Genomic DNA, 23,867 nt, shown 5'->3' on the forward strand with positions numbered 1-23,867 from the left:
TTAAATGGAAGGCGTTTGGGACGACCAGAACCCTTCCTAGAGCTGGCCGTCTGGCCAAACTGAGCTATCGGGGGAGAAGAGCCTTGGTGAGAGAGGTAAAGAAGAACCCAAAGATCAATGTGGCTGAGCTCTAGAGATGCAGTCGGGAGATGGGAGAAAGTTGTAGAAAGTCTGAATACTTTCCGTACCCACTGTATACATATGTAGACTCTCAGTGACTTCATATCCCACAATTGCATTTTATCTCATAATGTGATATTACTTATTTTAAACCTTATATCAAAATTATCTTTTTTTCTTTCTTTTTTTACTATGAGGTGGAAATGGGCTTCCATAAGTAACCATTTTAGGATGTGAAGTTTAATTAAATTTGTTCTGTAACACTGGAATCAGTCAAAACACAAGCTGCGCGCATCTCAAAAAGAGATCTCTTTAACACTTTGGGTATGAATTGCTTTTGTTGAAATAGCAAAAAAATAAAAACTTTTCTCACAAATAAAAAATAAAATTAGTAGAACACTTTATGTATCTTTGGACCTTTTCTTGCCTAGTTAGTAAAAATTAGGCCACAATATTTGCCATTTGCTTTTATTTAAGCTGAAAACCAGTTGATATCTAAATTAAATAAAGGCTGCTATAATTTTTATCAAAAATTATTTTAAAGGACTGTCAGAATGCACTGACATCGAAACAACAACAACAACAACAGAAAAACCCTGCTCCTCAGACACAGTTGCACAATGACTGAATCGACTATGCTTGTTTGTCATTGGATATTATTATATATATATTTTTGGTGATGACTCTCCTCTGAACCTTCTCCCTATCTCTTTCTCATTAATCATCTCTTATCTGGCCTTAGGCCATGACGAAATGACTGATGAACACGAGTACAAAGCGCTTCCTTCTCAATAATGCTTTTATTCTATGTTCCTTAAGAGTATGTGGCTTTCTGCAGAACAGGGGAAATTCCACACAGAATCATGTGACCAACCAGAATGGTACCCAGCAATTTTATGGGCAGGGAACTCTGTGTAGAAGTTCCTTATAAGAGTGTTTCCTCTGGTTATATATTGGTTTTTCAGTTCTTGATGCTTTTAATAGTATGATTTTCGCCTCACTGTTATTAAATGCAACATAATAGACCTACATCTGCTTTTAATGGCTTACTTTATCACGTAATAAATAAATATCCACTATGGTTCTGGATTTAAATACATTAAATTCTCTTGAAAAATGCATAAATAAAATGAATAAACCACAATGGCGAACTCCCCTCATGTACTTTCCGTGAGATGGTGCATCACCATAGAAACATTCCACTTTAGCAATGACTCTGTCACATGCAGACTGGAAAGTGACCAAGAAAGAGATCAAATGATACATCATGAACATTTAACATAGTCTTAATGTTTTTTTTTAAAATCCATTTTATTGCTGGCTAGTGGTGTAAAGTTTTATGACAGTAGCATTTCTAACGTTCTTATGAGTCTACCTACTTAATATGTTTGGCCTTAATGTTAATATAGCACCGTCTCTTAAGCTACAGCACCTAAATTCCACAGTCTCTGGATAAATTGGAACATGTCGAGCAGACTTCTGGGCTGGCGGGAGGGGGAGGACATGCTAACTATACCTGGGCTCTGATTGGTGTAGCTTGTGCAAGCATATGACATTTTCAATGCACAGGCAATTTCTTGTTTCCATGCACAAACAAAGCCAAAATGTCTGGGGTGAAAAACAGTAACATGGCAGGTTTATCTGTGCGTGTCAGCCAGTCATATCGTGCTTAGCGCCATTAGCAGGAGGTGGATGACATATGGTAAACACAGGTTGAATTGGTTGGGTGCAGTGGGTTCACACACACATCTGTCCACGCAAACAAGCCAAGTCCGTTTTCAACAGACTACGTGTGAAATCAAATCCTTCTCTCAGTATAAAGTTCTCCACTGGGCTTGGTTGTTTTTAGCTTTTTGGATGCAAGCGCGACTGGAAGCAGGTTGCCGTAAATAGACTCCGTGAATGTGCCTTGGCTCGTATGATCTATGTAGACTGCAGAATTCCCTGCACATGTGAAAGGACCAGACATGAGAATACAAATCTGTTTTAATTTCTTTCATTTGTTAGTGGCATTGGATAAAAGCATTTGCCAAATCAATAAATATAATATAGATTGTAGGCAATCTTCTGTCGATTTTAAAAAGCTGTGAAATGGGAGTAATAGGCTTGACTGCAAGAATAAAATGTGGGCCTTTTGTGGATTTAGCTATAGACACCAGTAAAATAAAATAAAATAAAATAAAATAGTTGCGTTTAATTATGCACAATTTACTGTTATTACTACAGTAAGTACATGAAACATATGTAACATGGTCACTGTAAATAAAATTTACAGTGAAAAATAAAAATGTGCCTCAACATTTGTCGTTTTCACAACTGACTAACTACCAAAAGAGTACATAACAAATAAACACTGTATCTGTTTCCATCCAACATTACCAAAACCCCCACATAAGGCCATGTATAAGTCAGAATAACACTTTGATCAGACAGATTTTCTGTCTCTTTTCATTCTTTGAAAACTTCGTTATCTGCTTGGTGCCATGCTCTTTTAAGGTCACCACCTCTATCAGAAAAGGGGGCTGCAAGTGTAAAATATTGCTGACACACACTGATAACAGTCACATGGCCCCTTAAAAGTGTTAAGGCGTGAGCATGTGAAAATGAGAGCTGTATGCTCAGTGAACAAATGTGATTAAATATTTGCCAAAATAACACCCACATCTCCACCCCAAAAAAGAAAGTGTGTTTTACAACATGCTTGCTTGCTAACCACCAAAGGTTGCTTATGTGGGTCATTTGTGTGTATATTTTAATAATCTTTTTATTGCAGTTTGACTTTTCATCATACTCAATAAGTGAGATAACAGTTTATTCACGTCAAGAACAGACACGTGACTTAAAATAACAATTTTTTAAAATAAAACATGTCCCAAAAGCATTGTCATAAAAACAGAATGTTTGTAAGAATTTACATGTCTGAGTTGTTTTGTTTGCTACAAAAGCACATAACACAAATACACAGCCAGAAATGACATAAGGAGGATTTCAGTCATTTCTCAATAATACCAGCTGACTATTAAAGCTGTTTGTTAATGATTCAGATCCTTTTGCAAAATACAATATATAAATCTGTTCTGTACCTATTTCATAATACAAAAACAAGAGTGTTGAAATAACTTCAAATCTGCTGTATTCAAAGGGTGAATTACTCTAAAGCGCCCTCTTGCGTCTTTTCTGATCATCTGGTTTACATATTTTCTAGGAAAAGTAATGGAAAGATTATTACATTTTATTAGATGTGTGCTACAAAAACATATTTTAAATTAATTATATTAATGTATTTTTTTTTTTTTAAATAAAAAGTGTAGCTAACTTTGAAACGTTTGCAGACTCCGCCCTCTTGCGGCTAAACTTATTCACCTCACCTTCATTTTTACACAACAGCGACACCTATTGGTATTTGGTGAAATTAAAAATAAAAACCAACTCAACAAAAATACAACCTTACAAAGCCTACAAGTAGAGAAAATGACTACAGTTTGTTTATCCTGGTTGAATCTGAAACCAGCCGCTTCCTTGTTGGTCTTTATGCTTTAAATAGTCTCCAGCCTGCAAGGCTATACTCTTACTCTTCATCTGGTCAGCATGCAGCTCTGTCAGCCTGGCCAGTTGAAATAAGTGCCCAAAACTCCTCTAAAACCTATGGTGAGCGGGAGGAACATGTTCGGGTCACATAGTTTTGTCATGGCTCCAACAAATTAACATGAGATTTCCCTGACAGCAGATGTACATCACTGAGACGTCAATGTCAACAATTCTGCTAGATGTGTTTTTTAGACAGTTTGCTCATCTGCAATATGTCTCTAAGACATTTTCTGTCGTTTGGAAAATGTCTTTAAGATGTTTATGATTTAGAAAGCATGTTTTACTGCTTTTTCTAAGACGTTTGTCTGATGTTTGTACACAACCGATGTTTTAAGTGGTGTTTAGCAGACATCTTAGAGACGTAGGCCTACCTGTGCCATCTGGTAACCAAACAGTTGTGGCCGTTGACTTCCATAGTATGAAAAAAATACTATTGAAGTCAATGGGGCCCATCAACTGTTTGGTTACCCATTATTTTCAAAATATCTTTTTTTTTTTTTATGTTCTTTAGAAGAAAGAAATTCATACAGGCTTGGAACAACTTGAGGGTGAGTCGCCTAAATGAAGACTTTCTTTTAAAACTCTGATTATTAAAAAAAGAAAGAAGGAATGGTCACCTATGCTTGCTTTCTTTATAGGAGGAGGGGCTAACTAAGCATGTGCAATATAAATATCATCTCTGTAATGTTTGGAGGAATAAGCCATGTTGCAACTGTCTCCACTCTTCCCTATAGGCCTAAACAAACATTTTTATCCATCCCACAGCCTTTCAAATCCATTCAATCATTGTGTCTTCCATTTAATATTTTTATATTAGGCTATTATTGTTATATAGGTCCCCATAGCCTATTAATTACTAGCTGAAATAAAATGAAATAAATAGCCTAATATGATAAATTCCCATAAAGTGAAATTCTTGTAAAATTCCTGTAAATTTGCCTGCAGAAATAGAGTCATATAGAACCAAAGCTTTATTGGCATGACTGCCGGGCACAGTAAAACATAGACTAGGCTATATGATACTGTAAGTAGGCCTATAGATAACACAGAACCTTAATTAAAATAACTATACAAATATTAAACAAACATAAGAGATCAGTGAATGGATTAAAAAGACTTTGGGAAGAGATTTTTTCTTTTTCTTTTTGTAGATTAAATATTCTTTTAACATATAGCCTATTAATAGGCTCATAACAAAATTTTCATTTGTAAATAAAAACAGGCACTCATTTATCGTCACATACTGGCATAGCCTAAGTCTACAGAAATACAATCATAAAATCAAAACTTTAATGACATGATTGGGCATTTACAGTATTTACAGTATTTTTTATAAGCAAAATAATATACAGAACATTAACTATGTAAAGAGACTCATGAAATGAAGGGGAACATAAAAGTAAATCAGTGAATGTATTTAAAGGCTGTGTGATGGGATAGGTAAAATGTTTTCTTGTAGGCCTATAACTTTTTTTCCTTTTTTTTGCAGAACAGTCAATAGTTTAATAGGCCTATTTAATATTCACAATTTCACATATATACATAATTTCATATTTAAAACATTTATTTTAACTGCAATTGCACTTTCAGAAGGTGGTGGCTCCTTTAAGAGCTCAGGCATTTCGAATTGACGAACATGACGTCAGAGCAGTAAGACGCTGGCTGGCCGAAAGTCGCGAAAGGCCAGTGCGCTTCTCGCAGAGTACTAGTGTTAGAGCGCATGTCATTCCCCACTTTTTAACTCAACATTTGTGTTTTTAATTCGCTCGGCGGCTCTTTTATATAGCCTGTGACATTTCGAAGACGTTTAACCTTGAAGTGAGCTTATATAAGTCGCCTTTTAACTCTCTGAGCCCTGAATTGGTGGGTTGACCCTCGACATGGATATTAGCTAGCTTAGCTAACTAGTAACCAAGAAACCGAAATAACGGCGAGTCAGAGGCTTTGTGTCACAGTTTTATCGCTTTTAAACATAGTTTATGTTCCTGGAGTCGAGCTCTCTGAGGCAAATCTTCGCCTTGGGTGTTGCCGAAGAAGGACTGAAGTTCGGGAGAAGTAGCTAACGTTAGTTGTTTAAGCAAAAGAAGAAAAGAGGTGGGAGATGTTGACTAACGCCAACAGTCCGCCGAAGTTTCCAAACCAGCAACAGCAGCAACAACAGAATCCAGCCCAATACGTGTTGGGAAAAGCCTCACTTCAGATCAAGAAAAATGCCATAATCGATGACTACAGGGTCACTAGTCAAGTCCTGGGACTAGGCATCAATGGCAGGGTTCTGGAGATCTTTCAGAAGAGGAGTGGGGAAAAGTATGCTTTAAAGGTAAGATTGAGACATTTATAAATCTGCTGTTCAATATTTAAGACAAGGGAATGTTTTTTTGTATGGCTAAGTTTAACAAGTAAAACACACCTCATCATTATTCTTTAGCTATTTAAACGACCAACTGTCCACTCTCTCATATTCATAAAACCTAAAACCAGTGTTTTATTCTTCATTTAAAGTGTTTGTCTTTGTGAGTTATGGTTGAGGGATTTAAAAGCAATCAGGTAAGCTTTCTACAGGTGTTCTTCCAGGGTACACAGTGAGTTGGGAGTGAGTTAATCATTCATTTTAGGAGCACAATGGAAATTGGAAAGCCATCTGTTTCATTAAGAACCAGGTGGCAGGTTCCTGTTTCAGCTGGCCTTTGATAGAAACGACGGCATTGGGCAGAATAGCTTGGAGGAGAGGGCAGAGAATGACACAATACGTTCCACCTTCATTAGGAGGAGTATTTATTTCATTTAGACTGACGCAAATCCTCTCGTGGTTACGCAAAACAGGAAGGTGAATCTTGTTTTGGTCAGGTGATTGTGGAATAGGTGTGTCAGGTGTTTTTTTTTTTTGTTTTTTTTGGGGGTGGTGGTTTGTAGTGCTGGCCTGTATTTGGTTGACTCAGATTGAGTTATTTAGTCCCACATATTTTAAATAATCTCCTAGTAGTAACTACAACTCATCAGGTATCATTTAGTGTACATATCTTTTAGCATGTGGTTAAAATTAAGTCAGAGCCATAGACTTGGGGTAAATTCTCTGAAATATGGTGCAGTAGTTTTTTGGGCAACCTGAGTTCAAGTCAGACTCGAGGTCCTTTCCTGATCCTTTTACCCCCTTTGCTGCTTTCTTTCGTTTTCTTCTATACTGTCCTGTGAACTATAGGCAAACTTCCAAAAATAAATACAATCAAAATAAATTAACTAATAAATCATTGTCAGGCTCTTTTTTTTTTATTTTATTTTTTTTATTAAGGATCAATATTTGCCCCCTGGAATTGATTTTCAGGGTTATATTTTACTTTTGTGTGTGCATTTAAAAAAAAATAATTTTAAAACACACAGCCTGTTGTTTTATTAATGTCATACATTCTATAATTTCATTAACATAAACTGTTTTTGAACAGCTATGGCTGTTAATTATAAAATCAACATTAAATACAAAAGGTGTGGTAATACACTATATCATAACACAAAAAGAATTCTGCTTTAATTTATGTCAGTCTCTAATTTTACAGCTCTATACTGTTATTACAGTAGTAATATATCTGACCCTTGATTTTTACAGATTGCACTTTCAGGCTTCATTCTGCAGAAAAATAATGAATTAAAAACCCAGGGTAACTATGTGATGTATAATTAATTTCTGCCTTCCACAACCTCACATTGAAAAAATATACTTGTATAAAATGATTTCCATAATCATAGTCTTATGTGAAGTCTTGTCAGTAGAACTGTGATAACCATCAAAGTGATTGTATTTTGTATTTACAAGTATTTTGACATAGGGCTTGCTTATGGCAAAAATCATAATCACGATTATTTTTGGTCTATATTGAATCACAAATATTTTATTCGATTATTGGTAGGGATGGGCATTTTTCCAAAATATTGTATTTGAATATTTGGGCTCGTAAAAAACGAATATTCGAATATTCATTTATTTAAATGAGGTTAAACGAGAAAGACGTTATTGTTTTATATTCATCAATATTTTGTAACCATTTCTGAACAAGCTTATGATTATGCAATATACACAACAAGCGTACATTTATATCTTAAGGTTTTCTTTTAGTTCAAAGCATTAAACAATATGTGTAAACAGAAAATATTAAGAACAAAAGTATTTAACGTTAATCTCAAGCAGCGCGAGCGGGAAAAATACTAATAAAGCAGACAGCGCCAGTTATTGTACAAAACGTACATAATGCACTCGAGTCAGTATATGGTTATCGTGCTTATGTTTCACATGTTCATGTTGAGAAAAACAATAATATTATCCACATGCTTGGGTGAGAAAACGAGCCATGCTGACAGAAGTTGCAGAGACAAAGATAATAATAGCCTAACGTTACATAACTGTGTGCTAAGCTAAGTTTCTAACAGTAACACTTTGTTTTCTCTTCGTAAATATATCTCCCTCGACTAAAATTAAAGGAAACATGTCTCAAAATCATTTTGCTATCAGATAAGTTATCATCTTGGCTCACTTGGGGATAACTTACAGTTGTTGTGAATGCAGTGATGGACAGCTGTCTTTCCTCACTCGACGGGAATAGTAATTCCATTCCAAGTAATTCCATTTTGTAAGATCATATTCATCTAAGTAATTCCAAACTTTGCGAGGCAGACGACAACATTATGTGACGATCAAATAAAATAAACTTGTTAAACACGCTCCACAGCGCCACCCGGTGCATTTAGCTATAACTGCGAGTTTTAGTGCTTAGGATTTATCATGGATTCACTGCATTTACGGCCAGCAAAGCAACATAGTAAAATTCGAATAGTATTTTTATTTTTCGAATATTAATTACAGAACGAATATTCGACTATTTGTGCACATCCCTAATTATTGGTGGACGATATGATCAAAGTTTTATTTCACAATATGAGTCATTGTAAATACTAATAGGTTAACTAATGTAAGATAATTACATAAGACAAGTTAACAGTCAGCAATACTATGAGAACAAAGAAACTAATAACAAACAAAATGGACAAATAAATACAACAGAACAAAAATACAAATTAAACAGTGTTTTTCAGGAAGGCGTACTAACTGTGGTATTCAGATGTAATGGCCTACAACAAAAAAATTAATAATCAAATGTAAAATAACACTGCAGAGTCTTACTCTAAATATTAAATATAGATTAATCCTTATTAAAGCTACTTAAGTTATTCAGTCAAGATCAGTGATTGTTGTTTGATTATCATTAATGATACGGCCCTAGACGGTGTCTAACCTGGCTTGGGGTATGATTTGAACAATAATAGAAAATAAGCCATAAATCGGAAAGGTTTTAAGTTTTATTTTGGCTTAGAGCTGGGCGATATTAGAGATTGCAAAGCAATTTGTGCTGGGTATGGTATGGAGATCAGCCAAAATAGGGCTGGGTGATATATCGCATGCGATTGTCACGCGCATTTCGTCAGTAAAGCCGGTTCCCTGATTACCGTGAAATCGCCATCACTAGGGCTGCACGATTAATCGCATGCTATTCTCACGCGCATTTCGTCAGTAAAGCCGGTTCCCTGATTACCGCTAAATCGCCATCACCTGTTTTTAAACGGAGCGCCTTTTAATAGACAGAGCCGTAGTTCACAGACAAGCCACGCAATATCGCGTTCATTATCGCAGGCGATTCATCTGCGATATGAACGCGATATTGCGTGGCTTTTCAGTGATCTACGGCTCTGTCTATTAAATGCCGCTTCATTTGAAAGCAGGTGATGGCGATTTAGCGGTAATCAGGGAACCGGCTTTACTGACGAAATGCGCGTGAGAATAGCATGCGATTAATCGTGCAGCCCTAGCCATCACCTGCTTTCAAATGGAGCGCCATTTAATAGACAGAGCCGTAGTTCACTGACAAGCCACGCAATATCACGTTCATTATCGTTTTATTGCATAGCTTGTCAGTGAACTACGGCTCTGTCTATTAAATGGCGCTCCATTTGAAAGCAGGTGATGGCGATATAGAGGTAATCAGGGAACCGGCTTTACTGACGAAATGCGCGTGACAATCGCATGCGATATATCACCCAGCCCTATTTTGGCTGATCTCCATACCATACCCGGCACAAATTGCTTTGCAATCAGTCATTTCACAAAATGTCATCTGTGTGAGTCAGACCATTCTGCTTTTGCTTTAAATCTTGAAAGCTAATTTTAAATACAAAAACAACTCATGTTACATGTGTGTAGCATCTTTGTTTGCGTCATGATTGATGTAAGATGTAGTGCTTGCCTCTAATTTCAAATGGATATAGGTATTTTTGTTCAAGGCCAGTTTGTCTGTTATAGTGCAAATAAACAAAAAACAAATCTGCAACCAGTGTGGCAATAGGCCAATTTGCTGTAAAAAAATTGGAATCAGCCATGAAAAATCATAATAATCACTGTAAAAAAAAAAAATAATAAAATAAAATAAAAGCAGTTTTCACAGAACGGTGTGTTTTTTTTTTTGTTTGTTTGTTTTTTCTTTTTTTTTTTTTTCTAGTTTTCTTGCCAATTAATGTGTATGGTTGTATGGGTATTATTAATGTAGGGTAATAAATGTCAACACTCTAAGGTTTAAAAAAGGTAATTTGGCCTGCAAATGGTTTTACCTTTTTTTTTACCATGCGTGCAACCTAAAAAGAGTTTGACAACCCGGCTATATACTGTTACACACACTTTTTTTTTTTTTTTAACTGTGTACTTCTATTTAAGACCTAACCCACTGTGTTTTTATGTGAAAAAGGCATTTTGACATTTTTGTGTTTAGGCACATATCTGAAGCCCATTTGCTTATCTGCATTCGGCTCCGACATGGAGCGTGCGCACAGAAAGCCTGTCCTGGGTAACAGTGTCTCTTTTGCGGTTTAATGCGCTTTTTAATAACACTTTTTAACATCAAACACATCTCGCAGTTTAGCAACAGTAGACTGCATTATACAACACTTTTTTAGATGATTTGGATATCAAGTTTGGGCTTTTAGGGAGGAACAAATGTGCTCAAATGTGAAGGAAAGGAAGGTGCTCTAGTCAGAGTGCAGCAGCGGCACAATAATCATTTTACCTTGATTATCTTGTTTTCTTAATCATTGGAAGTCAAAATTGAAATCAAATATCAATTACGATGATTCACACAGGCCTACTTAGACCCGTGAATTTTTGAGTTAAAAGGCAGTCAAGAAAACTTGGGGCAAAAATTTATGTCTCAAAGGTCAAAACAATCCACTTCTGTGGTTGTCTTCTTCCTACTCACTTTCTGCACTGCTATAGCAGCAGAGTAGAAATGCGGAGGTGTTCATTCACATCTTTGTAACATTTGTTTGGTTGAGGTCTTTTTAGAGACATTGACATTATTACAGTGAAATTGTATGTTTTCTTGATGCCTCCCCAAAGTGTTGCTGTGATCACAACCACAGAGAAAGATCCAGCATTTGCTTTTTGATTCAGCTTTGTGGGGTAGGGTGGTGATTATCTGTTGAAGGAAAGCCCTGTTGATCTTCCTGGGCCACTGATGATGTCAGCACCCTGGCTGCCTTTCTCTCATCGTGCTGGATGATCTCTGTACTCTCCGGTGACAGATCTGGCTCAGCCCCACATTCATCACCACACACGGCCTGACTATTTTTAGCTGCAAAAGACCATTGCATACTTGTGGGAGGCAGGAAAAGAGTTGGGGGACTGTGAAGCATGAGATAGATAATGACTGATGGCAGAGAGAGTCCATTTTTGAGTTATAGACACAGATATTCACCCATCGCTGTGATTTAGTGTTTGTGTGTCAGGGTGCCTTTGATCCATATGTTTGAGTCATTGCTGACCTGTTAATTTTGTTAACGGCGGTGCATTTCCGTGTGTATGTGTTGGTAAAATTGACCCAGTTTAACTGGAAATTAACTCATTTCCTGATCTTGTATACCTAAAAGTTTAGGCTGATCCGCAGGTATCATCATTTAGAGTAATTTGATGCATGAGGAAGAAAAGAACGGTCTTGACTTCAAGCCAAGGAATAAGGATTCACGCCTTTTAGACTTCACTGACTCTGATGTTTAATTCATCATGAATGTGCAGGTTTAAACTTGTGAAGTATCTTTAAAGTCTGCCATCGAAGCCAGCTGCAGTTCTGTTCTAAATGCACCATTCTATCAGACCACAAAAGCCTTTAAACCTGGACATGCTTTCTTGGATTGATTTATGCTAAACCTATTCTATGTTTAACATTTTGCATGCAAGTAACAACACATCCCTAATAAACTGGCTGACGTAGATCCAAGATTTTTCAGAGAAAAACAGAAAAAAACACTTTCAATGTTTTTCTCAGAAAATGTTATTTTGATCCATGCATCAGGCATACAAGCTTTGATATTTTGTTGATTAAGTTGAGGATTAAATGCCACATGGTGTCTGTTCTTAGATGCTTATTTGTGGCTTTTATTTTTCCTGTCCGTGGGATCAATAACGGTCTGAGGTACATCTGAGTAACTCCCTCCTACTGTCTCACTTATGTCAGATTATGATGTCATATCACTGCCGAATGTCGATAGCTCAGATTTAGAAAGTATATTTTATTGATGTTATGCTGCCTGTTTCAGTATTTGTAATGAAATTTATTATGCATTGCAGTTATTATTTCAGGGATAGTATGCAATGCAATGTTTTTAAACACAGAATTGTTAGTAATATCAAATCAGCCTTTGGTTTAAGTGTGCAGTAGTTGTAAAGAACACCAAAACAATAAAGACAACAGGTGCAGTATACCCTGACTTAGATCCTAGCAGATTTGTTTTTATTATTATAGTAAAGAAAAATGTCAAACATTTACATGAGTTAACTCAAAGTCCATCCTGTGTCAGCCTGATTTGGGATGTGTGCCTGATTTTGAAGGTTGGAATTCTGCATAGATGTTACACCTAGTCTGTAGAATAGATTACAATTTAGACAAAATGTTATATGGTAATCTCACGTAAAAATATATAGCATTTCATTAGGGGCTGACACCTAATAGTTGACTAAACATTAGTTGACGAGAAGACGCTTGGTCAACTACATTTTAATCAGTCGGTTAGTCACAGAAAAAGGAAGAAAAAAAACAGGAATTTACAAAGTCACGCAGTGACAGATTGCTAACACGGCCAGTCTGTGCCATAATATGCCGAGCAGAAAATCCAAAATTTGGGAACATTTCAAGAGGGTTAAAATGACCGCAATAAGGTGACATACCACCTCAAACTTGACTTGTATAAAATGTATAGCCTAAAGTCGCTTTACATGGCTGCTCTCTTTAGTGCTAACTTAAATGTGCGCTAATATTAGGTGCGTGTTGTGTTCATGTGGAGTGTGGAAGCAAAATTAGTACCACGTTTACTGCTTGACATGTCTAACTTAAAGGGTTAGTTCACCCAAAAATAAAAATTCTGTCATTTATTACTTGGCCTCATGCTGTTCCACACCTGTAAGACCTTTGTTAATCTTCGGAACACAAATTAAGACATTTTGGTTGAAATCCGATTGCTCCGTGTGGCCTGCATCGGGAGCAATGACATTTCCTCCCTCAAGATCCATAAAGGTACTAAAAACACATCAGTTCATGTGAATACAGTGGTTCAATATTAATATTATAAAGCGACGAGAATATTTTTGGTGCAACTTATTTAGTAATGGCCGATTTCAAAACACTGCTTTTGGAAGCATCGGAGCATAATGAATCAGCATATCGAATCATGATTCAGACCGCATGTCAAACTGCCAAACTGCTGAAATCCTGTGACTCCTAACAGCTGATTCGACACACTGATTCATAATGCTCAGATGCTTCCTGAAGTGTTGTTTTGAAATTGGCCATGACTTTATAAGTCGTTATTTTGTCTTTTTTGGTGCACCAAAAATATTCTCTGATCAACAAAGTTCTTACGGGTGTGAAACAGTATGAGGGTGAGTAAAAAATTGGGTAAACTAACCCTTTAAAGGAACACTCCACTTTTTTTGAAAATAGGCTAATTTTCCAACTCCCCTAGAGTTAAACAGTTGAGTTTTACCGTTTTCGAATCCATTCAGCCGATCTCCGGTTCTGGCGGTACCACTTTTAGCATAGCTTATTTTAGCATTTCAAATTTAGCATTTTAATCAACAGTAGGCCAGTAGGCCTTGTCTTTATTTTTTTCAGTATTGTGATAGTATCATATAGTGACATGAGTGTATCGTTACACCACTAGTCTTTAATAATATTTGAACTTTTTGCTGATCTGAAAAATGATCCAATCCGTGACTCAATAAAAGTAACATGATCCGAAATTTGAGTTTTGTGATCCTTTGCACCACTAATAATTGTCCTTATGTTGTAGTGTTTCAATTTGCTGCTATAGGGTATTTTTTATTTATTCATTTGTATATAATGTATATTTATTTTGTTTGTGTTTGGACCTCGTGAGCTTTCATTCAGTGTTTAGGCTATACTTGTTCATTGGCCTGATTATATTTGCAATGATATTTCTCTTTTAAGCATTTCAGTTTGCTGTAGCCTTTAGTTATTTATTCCTTTGTTTTATATAATTTATATTTATGTCCTACATTTAAAAAATAGTTTACTTTTTTTTTTAAAAGATATGGTGGTTACTGATATGTTATTTATTTTGATCTCAAAATAAATTTTGATTAAAGAAAAGTTGGTGCAATGAAGGGCTGGGCGATATATCGCATGCGATTGTCATGCACATTATGTCAGTAAAGCCGGTCTTTTATCTGTGATAATGAACGCGATATTGTCTAAAAATGCATAGAAAACGCTTTCTCCTTCATGCTCTCCATGACGATGAGGAAGTTTCAGCATAGGATAAATTCATTTCCAGCACCGAAAGTAGTTCTCTTGAAGTAGCTCTGTTACTAGATTTATTTTTGGAGAAGAGAAAACAAATGTTGTTTCCGTGCTCCTACATAGGGATACACCGATCCGATATTCAGATCGGTATCGGCTCCGATACTGCCATTTTTGCCGGATCGGATATCGACCGGAGTGAGCCGATTCAAATCCGATACTGTGCGTGTACTATTCTGTTATTGTTAAGCTCCACAAAAACATTTAAAAAAGCACCATAAAGTTTCTGTGCACTGTATTCCAAGTGTTCTGAAGCCATTCCATAGTTTAATTTGAGGTACAGATAAATATTTAAGTCATTAAATTAAAGTTCACGCCTCCCTCCGCTGCGGTTGTCAGTCATTCTCCATTCAGCATTCAGGCTGCGTGTCGCGTTCGGTTACGACAGTCAACACAATGAAACTCTCTCCAAGATGAATCAATGTTTATATTGTTATACTTCATCAAGATAACGGTAATACAATACGCATCAATATATCTTCTCTTTGTGCTTTGAACTTTTCAATGCGGAGCGCTGTGACTCCATGATGCTTCAAGCGCATCATTCTGCACACGGGATGCGCATAAGCGCTTTGTGCCGCTCTGTATGGGAGCCGTTAATATTATAATACTTTTGCGCAATGAAAGATTGTAAATAGCATTTTTTCGTTCTGTCCTATCTTTCATATGTTTCTGCATCATTTTGATTTTTATGTTTTAATGTTAAGACATTTAATAGCTTCGCATTTTCATATTTATTCACAAACTTATAGGATAAACAAATAGGCCTAAGCTATGCATTTATCTATATTATGAAAAGACTGCATCACTTCTCAGTTTTCATCTTGAACACTTTTTGAGGATTGTGAGTGAATGCGATCATCTCTTTCTCTTTACTACTTTACAGAAGGAAATAAATATGAATGAAAATCAAAGAATATGTTGAAAGTTGCAGTAGTTTACCGAAATCTGTATCACGTCAGTTCAATCAGTGTTGTAAACAATGTTACGTATACCTTAGAAAAGCCATTCGTTGACCATAAACTTATAGTCAGCAGCAAGAAAAATAAAACGAACTATTTAAAACAAAACGGATTAGAAACTTAATTATGCAAGCATAAGTATTATAATATGTAATAAAATGGACAAACTGGGTGTGTGTAATCAAACGCATCGTTTTCATTTTATTCTGGAAACTGAACTCGCGCTCTGCTGTCATACTGGAGCGCGCTCACCACCAACTGGACAGGGGTGGGAATTACAGTTATAAGCAACATCAGCCTCAGTAATCAGTCAAAATGACGGACAGGCTGCAGATTTTTTTCCGTCACTGCTAAAAAAAATTCCATCAATGACGGAAAATTTTCAGTTAACGCGACCTTTGAGATTATATATTATATACATGCCACACTACCGCCTGTGACACTCCACGCGGTTGTCATGCCGACCGTCACAGCCCTATGTGAGGCATACAGTTTATTAGGTAATTTAGCACTTTTCTTATTACTTGAAGATCGGATCGGTATCGGCCGATACTGAATCTCAGGTATCGGAATCGTTATCGGAAGGGAAAAAGGCGGATCGGTGCATCCCTACTCCTACATTGGCTGAGCTTTCAGTATTGTCATGGAAAGGGTGTAGCTGATTGGTTGGTTCTTGTCACATGACCTGCAGTGTGCTTGTGGAATTTATATTTCATCAATTGAGTGTAGATGTGGCTGGACAAAATGAGCATGTTACAATGCAGGAGCAGCGCCACAACATTGATCTCTATTGTATGCGTCCTTGGCGCATGTCTACATTTAAAATAACAAACTTGAGCGCGCAAAAGACACAACGAGTAAACACCCCCTTAGTATTTGTCTCCCAACTAATCAATGACTTAAATGAATGACTAACAGTCGACTAGGAAGATCTTTGGTCTGGTACGGCAGACCTACACTTCATATGACAACCTGTTTCCTACTTCCTACTGTTCTAATGTTATGATTCAAGTTTATTTATAGCATGGTCTTGTGTTAAGGCCATTTATGTGTTTATCCTTGCTTGGTTCTTGGTATCTTTTGTCTAAGCCATGCCCCCTGAGCAATATGACAAAGTCTTCTCTGTTGCATCAACAGGTCCTGAATCTTACTTATAAAATTTAAAAAGGATCAGTTTATTTTAAACCTTAAAGTTATCATATCTTGCAATTATGTAACAATGATGTTTGAATTGAGCTTCTTTTTTTTTCTCTTGAGCTGCTGTTTTTTTGTACTTCCAGTTTTATCATTTCCCACAGTCTCAGTATTAAAGTGTAGAACATTCAGTGGTTTACAATTTATTCCATCTAGCTTCTCACTTGTTTTTTTGCACTATAACCGTAATCTGGTCAGATTTAGGCTAAATGTTAAGAGGCATGTTAGCTTGTTTACACAAGCTGTTCAAATCACTTGGGAATGATCAGAAAAACATGGCTAAATTTGATTCTTAAACCGCATACTCAATCCATGTCAGAAAGGAATTGACAGTTTTCTGGAAAACAAAACTTGTGAAGCATGGCTTAGAGTGAGTGTCCTTTACAACCTCTTAAACAAGGAAGTCATGTGATTCACCCTCATTGAAGGCTGTGTCTGAAATTGGTTCCCCTTATACAATCTATTAACTGCATGTATTTGAGTGACATTCATCTTTAAACAGAAAACAACTGTCCATTATTGTATATTATAATTGAGTCCTTTGAATGCTGAGGAGCTATTAGTAAAAGATCAATTTTTTTCCAGCTCTTCTGTTTACCCCTGTGTGTGCCATTAAAGAGCTTTCTGCTCATTCATGATTTGTGGTTATAAACAGGCGGTCTTTCTTGCATGTTGGAAGGAAGAGGAAGAAAGAATGCTTGTTTTGCTTATAATGATAACACTTTACAATAAGGTTTTAACTAACATGATCTAACCATGAGCAATACATTTGTTAATACATTTGTTAATCTTCGTTAACATTAATTAATGAAAATACAGTTGTTCATTGTTTGTTCATGCTGTTTCACAGTGCATTAACTAATGTTAACAAGATTTTAATGTATTAGTAAATGTTGAAATTAACAAAAGATTAATAAATGCTGTATAAGTGCAGTTCATTATTAATTCATGTTAACTAATGTAGTTTAACTAATGTTAACTAATGAACCTTATTGTAAAGAGTTACCCTTATAATACACAAAATGTATGAGCTATCAGATCAAGTATGTACTTTAAGGTGCAACTCTGATTGATAATGGGTGACTAAGTTTTTTTTTTTTTTTTTTTAGCAGATCTCAGCTAATAATCCAAGGGATGGTTTATCCAGTTGGTGAAGTTTGTGTATGTGGACTGAAGTAGAAGCAAAAAGCATTTTGTCAGAATCTAGTATTGTAGTTTTGTATCCTAATGTACAGGTTTTGTAAATCACTGAAATAGAATTTTCTTCATAGTTGTCCATTTTATCTAAATTTGTGCAGCACTAAAGCATGTCACAACAGTTAAGTTGTTAATCAAAAATATTCATCGCAATTAATCAATTTCCCGATCATGATGACAGCCCTAATTTTTGTATCTTTATTATTTGAAAAGCAATATGAAATGTTAATTATACCTCAGCTATTCTGGACATGTTAAAGTCTGTGTAAAGGCAATTCAGAGATTTGTTTCTAAAACACATTATAAATGTTAGAAATGTATTGCTGGAAACACGTTATAAAGACTGAACTATGTAGTACTGAATTGTGGAGTTAGACTGTTAAACAGTTTTTCACCATTTTTGTGTTCAGGATTTTTTGGGTGGGTGACGCACTGGAACCACTGAGCATGGCCCCTCCACACTATATAACTAGAGCACATTAGCATCAGTGGTTTGCTTGCTCATCAGTGGTTTGCTTGCTCTTACTACAGCCTGCCTTGCTAGCTAGCTATGCCTTCGTCACACAAATGCATATCACATGGTTGCAGTAATTTACAAAACGGCTCGGTCTCCTTATTAAAAATGATGATATCAGGAAGAGGTTGACTTAATTTTTTGAAGAGCCATCTTGATGGAGAGCTGAGGATCACCACAAACACTGATATTCACTAATAATCTGCTCTTACTGGTGAATGGGGCTGAACCGACTATGTTCCATCCCGGCCTTCATCCTCCTGTCTCACATCTGGTGCCATTTACTTGTCTTTTTTTTATCATTCAGATTTGGCTGGGTGGTTAATAACACGTTTTTCTATGGTGTGACAAACTCAGAACTAGAGTTGTCAAAAGTTCCGACCACAATACCAAGTCAGTACTGAAATTTAAAAAATGTGACACTTTGAGCGCTGTTGAGAGGATTTGTAAACACCTCTGTTTTGACAATTTTGAAAGTGGGAGCGTTTGAAGGCAGGTGTCTATCAGTGGACTGGTCCACTGACAGACCCCTGCTTTTAAGTGTATATGTAAGTAAGATATGATATGCAAGATATGATATAAGTACTCGGTGAAGAGTGTCATTGATGTCTATTTACATGTTTTTGAAGCGTTGATCATTGTAGCCAATCACAGACATAATTGGCAATCAGAGGGGTTTACAAATCTGCTCAACAGCACTCAAAGTGTCACATTTTTTAAATTTCAGTACCAACTTGGTATCTCGGCTGGTACTTTTGACACACTACTCAGAACACATTTAATATTGCTTTACACAGACTTTAAAAATAAGGCATGTTACATCAGTCTGCCCAACCCTTGGTGAGGGTTGCTATGGCGTTCTTTAGCTTAAAGCAGGTTTTGGAAGAGACACCTGGTATTTTTGCATTTGGTCTATGTGAAAGTGGCTGTGGCTGACGTGTTACATGAAAAAAGGAAACATGTCTTAGTGCTGATCCTGCTGGCAAATGGCTGTACTTCCTGTCTCTATAAAATTGTGACTGTTAGAGGTCATTTTTTTTCTAATAGTAAACCAACCCTAGAACCACACCTGTGGGTAAACTGGCAAATAGCTTAAATTTTAAATGTAGTGACTAATTTAAAATTTGTATTGCATATATAGTATTTGGGTGGATCCGTCTTGCTTATTCTGTGTTTTTTTTTTTTTTTATTGCTGATGGATGTGTAAAATGCTACGATTATGTAATAATTTTAAGTTGGAACATGACATGAATTAGAAACCGTTATAGTATGACCAAATGTCATGACTGTGGTCATGTTTTAACATTTTGACCTTGTTTTGTGGTAAGGGAAACTGTTACTTACCTCCATGTATGCTGCTACTTTTTCTTCCATATTATAGTCACCCTGATATAAAAGTGACATTTTGTGTTTAGTAGATTTTCTATTTAGATCAGAAAGATCTCACCTCTCCACCCACAAGATCTCACATGCCCCACAGACACCGGACCAGATTGACTACTCAATAGCGGTCTCTTTTTATTTTTAGTATTTTAGTAAAATGGAGGGTTTTTACTCTGGGAGCCTTGAACCCAGCCTAATGAATATGAAATCAGCTTATTAAACTTGGGAGCAATCCCCTGTGTGGCTTTCCCTCCATTTCCATGGAAGTTAATTGACCACATCCACTAAGAGGTTTCCCATATCTCAAGCAGTGAGACAGGTGGAAAACCCCTAAGGGAAAACAGATGACTTAGCCAAACAGAAAGTCATGACTGCTGAAAGGATCATTATCATTAGCATTAGCTTAGTGATGGTGATTTACACTGAAATGTCATCTGATAACAGGGAAATTACATTAGTGGAGTGTCAGATTTGATGGCAGTTTTTCAGATTGCATTTATGAGAAGTGGGAATCAAATGGGTCAGTGTAGTGATCTCTAATGTCTCAACATAACTGCACAGTCAACTGGAGGAAGTGGGGGCAGGATGTTTGGCGGACTTGTAGAAGTGAAACTACTAAACGTCGTATGCATTTTTTTACATGTAAGGACACCTGGTGGAGGAATTTTGTAGTGTAGATTGACACTTCGAAGCAACATTTGTCTACCTTTTTGTGTAAATTATGCCTAAATTAAGAAATTGCTCCCTGTTCCGTTCATAGCTCACTATTAGGATATGAACCATTTCATACTATAAAACTTAAAGTTGGCATGAATTTATTTTTTTTATTTTTTTTTAAATGCAACATGCATTGATCGTGTTGTGTCTTATTGTAATGTTTTTAATTCAACCAAAAGGTCAGTGTGTGATGTTTAAGTTCTCTGTTGGTCAAACTTCTAAGGGTCAGAGAAACTTCCTCTCACATGCTTTTGTTTCCACTCTCCAGTGTTTGTATGCGTGTAATGGAAGTCAAGGGAGTGCTCTAGTGTGACTGCTCATTAACTTTGTGATAATGTACAACTTTTTACATGGCTTATTAAGGAGTGGTGGTGTTGGTTAATTCGTCTGATTTTAATATTCCATAATTACTATTTTTGTTACATTTAAATGTAATCTAAAGGCCTAGCTATGTTTACGTGCACCCAAATAATCTGTTTATAATTGGATCACGGTGGCTTTCTCCGGTTCTGAATGTGGTGTCTAGGCCCATATGCATTAGTGGTTCAACGGATCACAAAACTCACGGATCGGATCATTTTTCAGATCAGCATGAAAAAAAAAAAATTGGGGGGTTGGGGATAACTTTTCATTTATTACTTAGCCCATTTTAACTACTCTGATACCACAGCAGAAACTACTAGCCTAACTAATACATTAATAATGGCAAGTGAACAGACTGTAAAAAGAACAAATACTGTACATCAATTACAAGCATAGATAAATACAACAACTCTCTGTGTGTGCGCGAGCCTTGTATGTATGTACGTCTGTGTGCACCGATAACAGTGTGGGGTGCGATACCAAATTAAATCCTCTTTTGCCTCTTCTAGCACCAGAATGGTTTTATATTAGGGGTGTGACGAGATCTTGTGTCATGATATCAATACCCCGCATTTGAAAGCGGCTCCCTGATGCATGCAAATATCTTCCAATATGAAAGCTATCTTAGGCTGGGCTGTGTAGTTATAAGCATCTCTCAGCTCTGTATCATGCTTAAAGAAAAATTTGGTCTCTGTTTGCACTTTGAATATTGAGAGAGTACTTTGATTATGGTTGCACTTATTGTTTGCACTTAATAAGACTAAAAGAAAACTGTTATTTATTTTTATGGTTAGACTTTACAATAAGGATTCATTAGTTAAAGTTAGTTAACTTTACATTAACTAAGGAAGAACCATACTTCTACACCATTTTAGTTAATGTTAATTTCAACATTTACTAATACATTGTTAAAATCAAAAGTTGTATTTGTTAACATTACTTAATGCACTATCATGAACTAACCATGAATGACTATTTTTGTTTAGTTCAAGTTCAAGTTCAAGTTTATTTGTATAGCACATTTCCAACAGCCCCCAGGCTGACCAAAGTGCTTTACAGAAGAGAAAGAATATCACACATACAACAAAATAAACCAGAAGAAAAAAGAAAAAAAAAATATATATATATATAAAACCACCTATTAAAAGTTAACATATCATGGAGATCAGTACACTAAAGAAAATAAAAACGTTTTTAGCAAGGACTTAAAAATAGGCAAGGAAGGGGCCAGCCTGATCTCTAAAGGTAGAGTATTCCAGAGTCGTGGCCCTGCTACCGCAAATGCACGCTCACCTCTACGCTTCAGTCTAGTGCGTGGAACGACCAACAAAGCCTGATCACAGGAACGGAGGCTTCTGGGTGGAGTATAGGAGTGAAGGAGTTCAGATAGATAAACAGGAGCTTTGTTATGTAGGGATTTGTAAACGAATAGGAGAATTTTAAAGTCAATTCTCTGACAAATCGGCAGCCAATGAAGGGATCTAAGAATCGGAGTGATGTGTTCATGTTTGCGACACTTTAAGAGAAGTCTGGCAGCAGCATTTTGGACTAGCTGAAGTCGGGCAATTTGAGATTTAGATATACCGCAATATAAGGAATTGCAATAATCTAGACGCGACGTAACAAATGCATGAACAGCCATTTCGAGAGTTTTTGGGGTGAGAAAGTTTTTGATTTTAGACAGTAAGCGAAGCTGATAAAAACTGGATCCAATAACAGAGGAGATATGTCTGTCAAATTTTAAAGGGCACCTATTATGCCCCTTTTTACAAGATGTAATATTGGTCTTGGGTGTCCCCAGAATGTATTTGTGAAGTTTCAGCACAAAATACCCCACAGTTAATTTATTATAACAATTTGAAATTGTCATTTTTGGGGCCTGTTTTAAAAAGAGCTGTTTTGGTGTGTACCACCTTAAATATAAATGAGCTGCATATCCCCGCCCTGCCTTTGGATGAGGGCGTAACTTGCATACCTATGGCAATAAACAGTCGGTAGAAGCAGAATGGCTGAAAATGAGAGACCCGCTGTTTTGTATGGCATTCAGCCGTACATGTTTGAACCGGAATCAGACCCAGATGATGAAGAGACTCCGGCAGAAGAAACACTATTGAGAATGGAGCAGGACGTCTCTGAATGGTCATTTGATACATTTATGTACTTATATAGTTTTAATCGCGTCCCCTTTGCAATTATGGATGTGCAACACACACACACACACACACACTGTGATAACGTTCGCGCAATTTTTTTAAAACAACAAACACAAATACTGTGATAACGTTTGCTAAGTACGTTAAATACACACTATACAAACAAGGTTTAAATTATATACACAGACATTCTACGACGACGACAACAACTTTAGATGCATTTGTTATTGAATTGGCTGACATTGACTGAAATGACTATTTGCCCAAACATTAAATACAACTTACTACTTCTGGAGGTAACGTTGGATCGCGGACAGTAGGCAACGATCCACACTTGAGGATTAACTTTGAAGCAAGACCTGCTTTGAATTGACCCTCGTTCTCAAAACAGTCAGTCAAAAAATGATTCACACAAACATAAACGTATTTTGGAATTTTGAGTGGCGCCTTTCCTTCGTAAATAAAATCCATCCACTGCGTTTTCAGTGGCTCTGATGTCGGAAGTAAGTGAAAACTACTATGTTCATTATTACATCCCACAACAGAACACTTATGTTTCTTAGGAGACATTACCGGCTGTCGTTGAAACAATGGAGGATGGTTGACAGATCACCGACGGCGGGGTCTATGCCAAAACCAGATTGTCAATCAAACCACGTGGGTGGGGCTTAGCGCAATTCTACGTCCCAGTGAGAGCAATCTTAGAACAGGGCGTTCTGAGACAGTGCTTATGAATTATTGAGATTGTAAAAAAACCACTGGGTGGATTTTT

At 36.5% G+C, this 23,867-nt stretch overlaps 1 protein-coding gene across 2 annotated transcripts in view; it reads left to right on the forward strand.

Annotated features, from left to right (window-relative positions):
* Positions 1-5,347: 5,347 nt before the first annotated feature.
* The window catches only part of mapkapk2a (MAPK activated protein kinase 2a), a 40,849-nt gene continuing 22,329 nt past the window's right edge, over positions 5,348-23,867 (forward strand). Inside the window, exon 1 of one of the 2 annotated variants that reach the window (XM_067388236.1) lies at positions 5,348-6,028. In XM_067388236.1, coding sequence (XP_067244337.1) covers positions 5,810-6,028 — 219 coding nt within the window. In that variant the 5' untranslated portion in view covers positions 5,348-5,809. The remainder of the gene's footprint in view (positions 6,029-23,867) is intronic. The other variant, XM_067388237.1, reaches the window with a different exon arrangement.

This window comes from Chanodichthys erythropterus, chromosome 6, assembly GCF_024489055.1.
Source record: "Chanodichthys erythropterus isolate Z2021 chromosome 6, ASM2448905v1, whole genome shotgun sequence".
Taxonomy (NCBI): Eukaryota; Metazoa; Chordata; class Actinopteri; order Cypriniformes; family Xenocyprididae; genus Chanodichthys; species Chanodichthys erythropterus.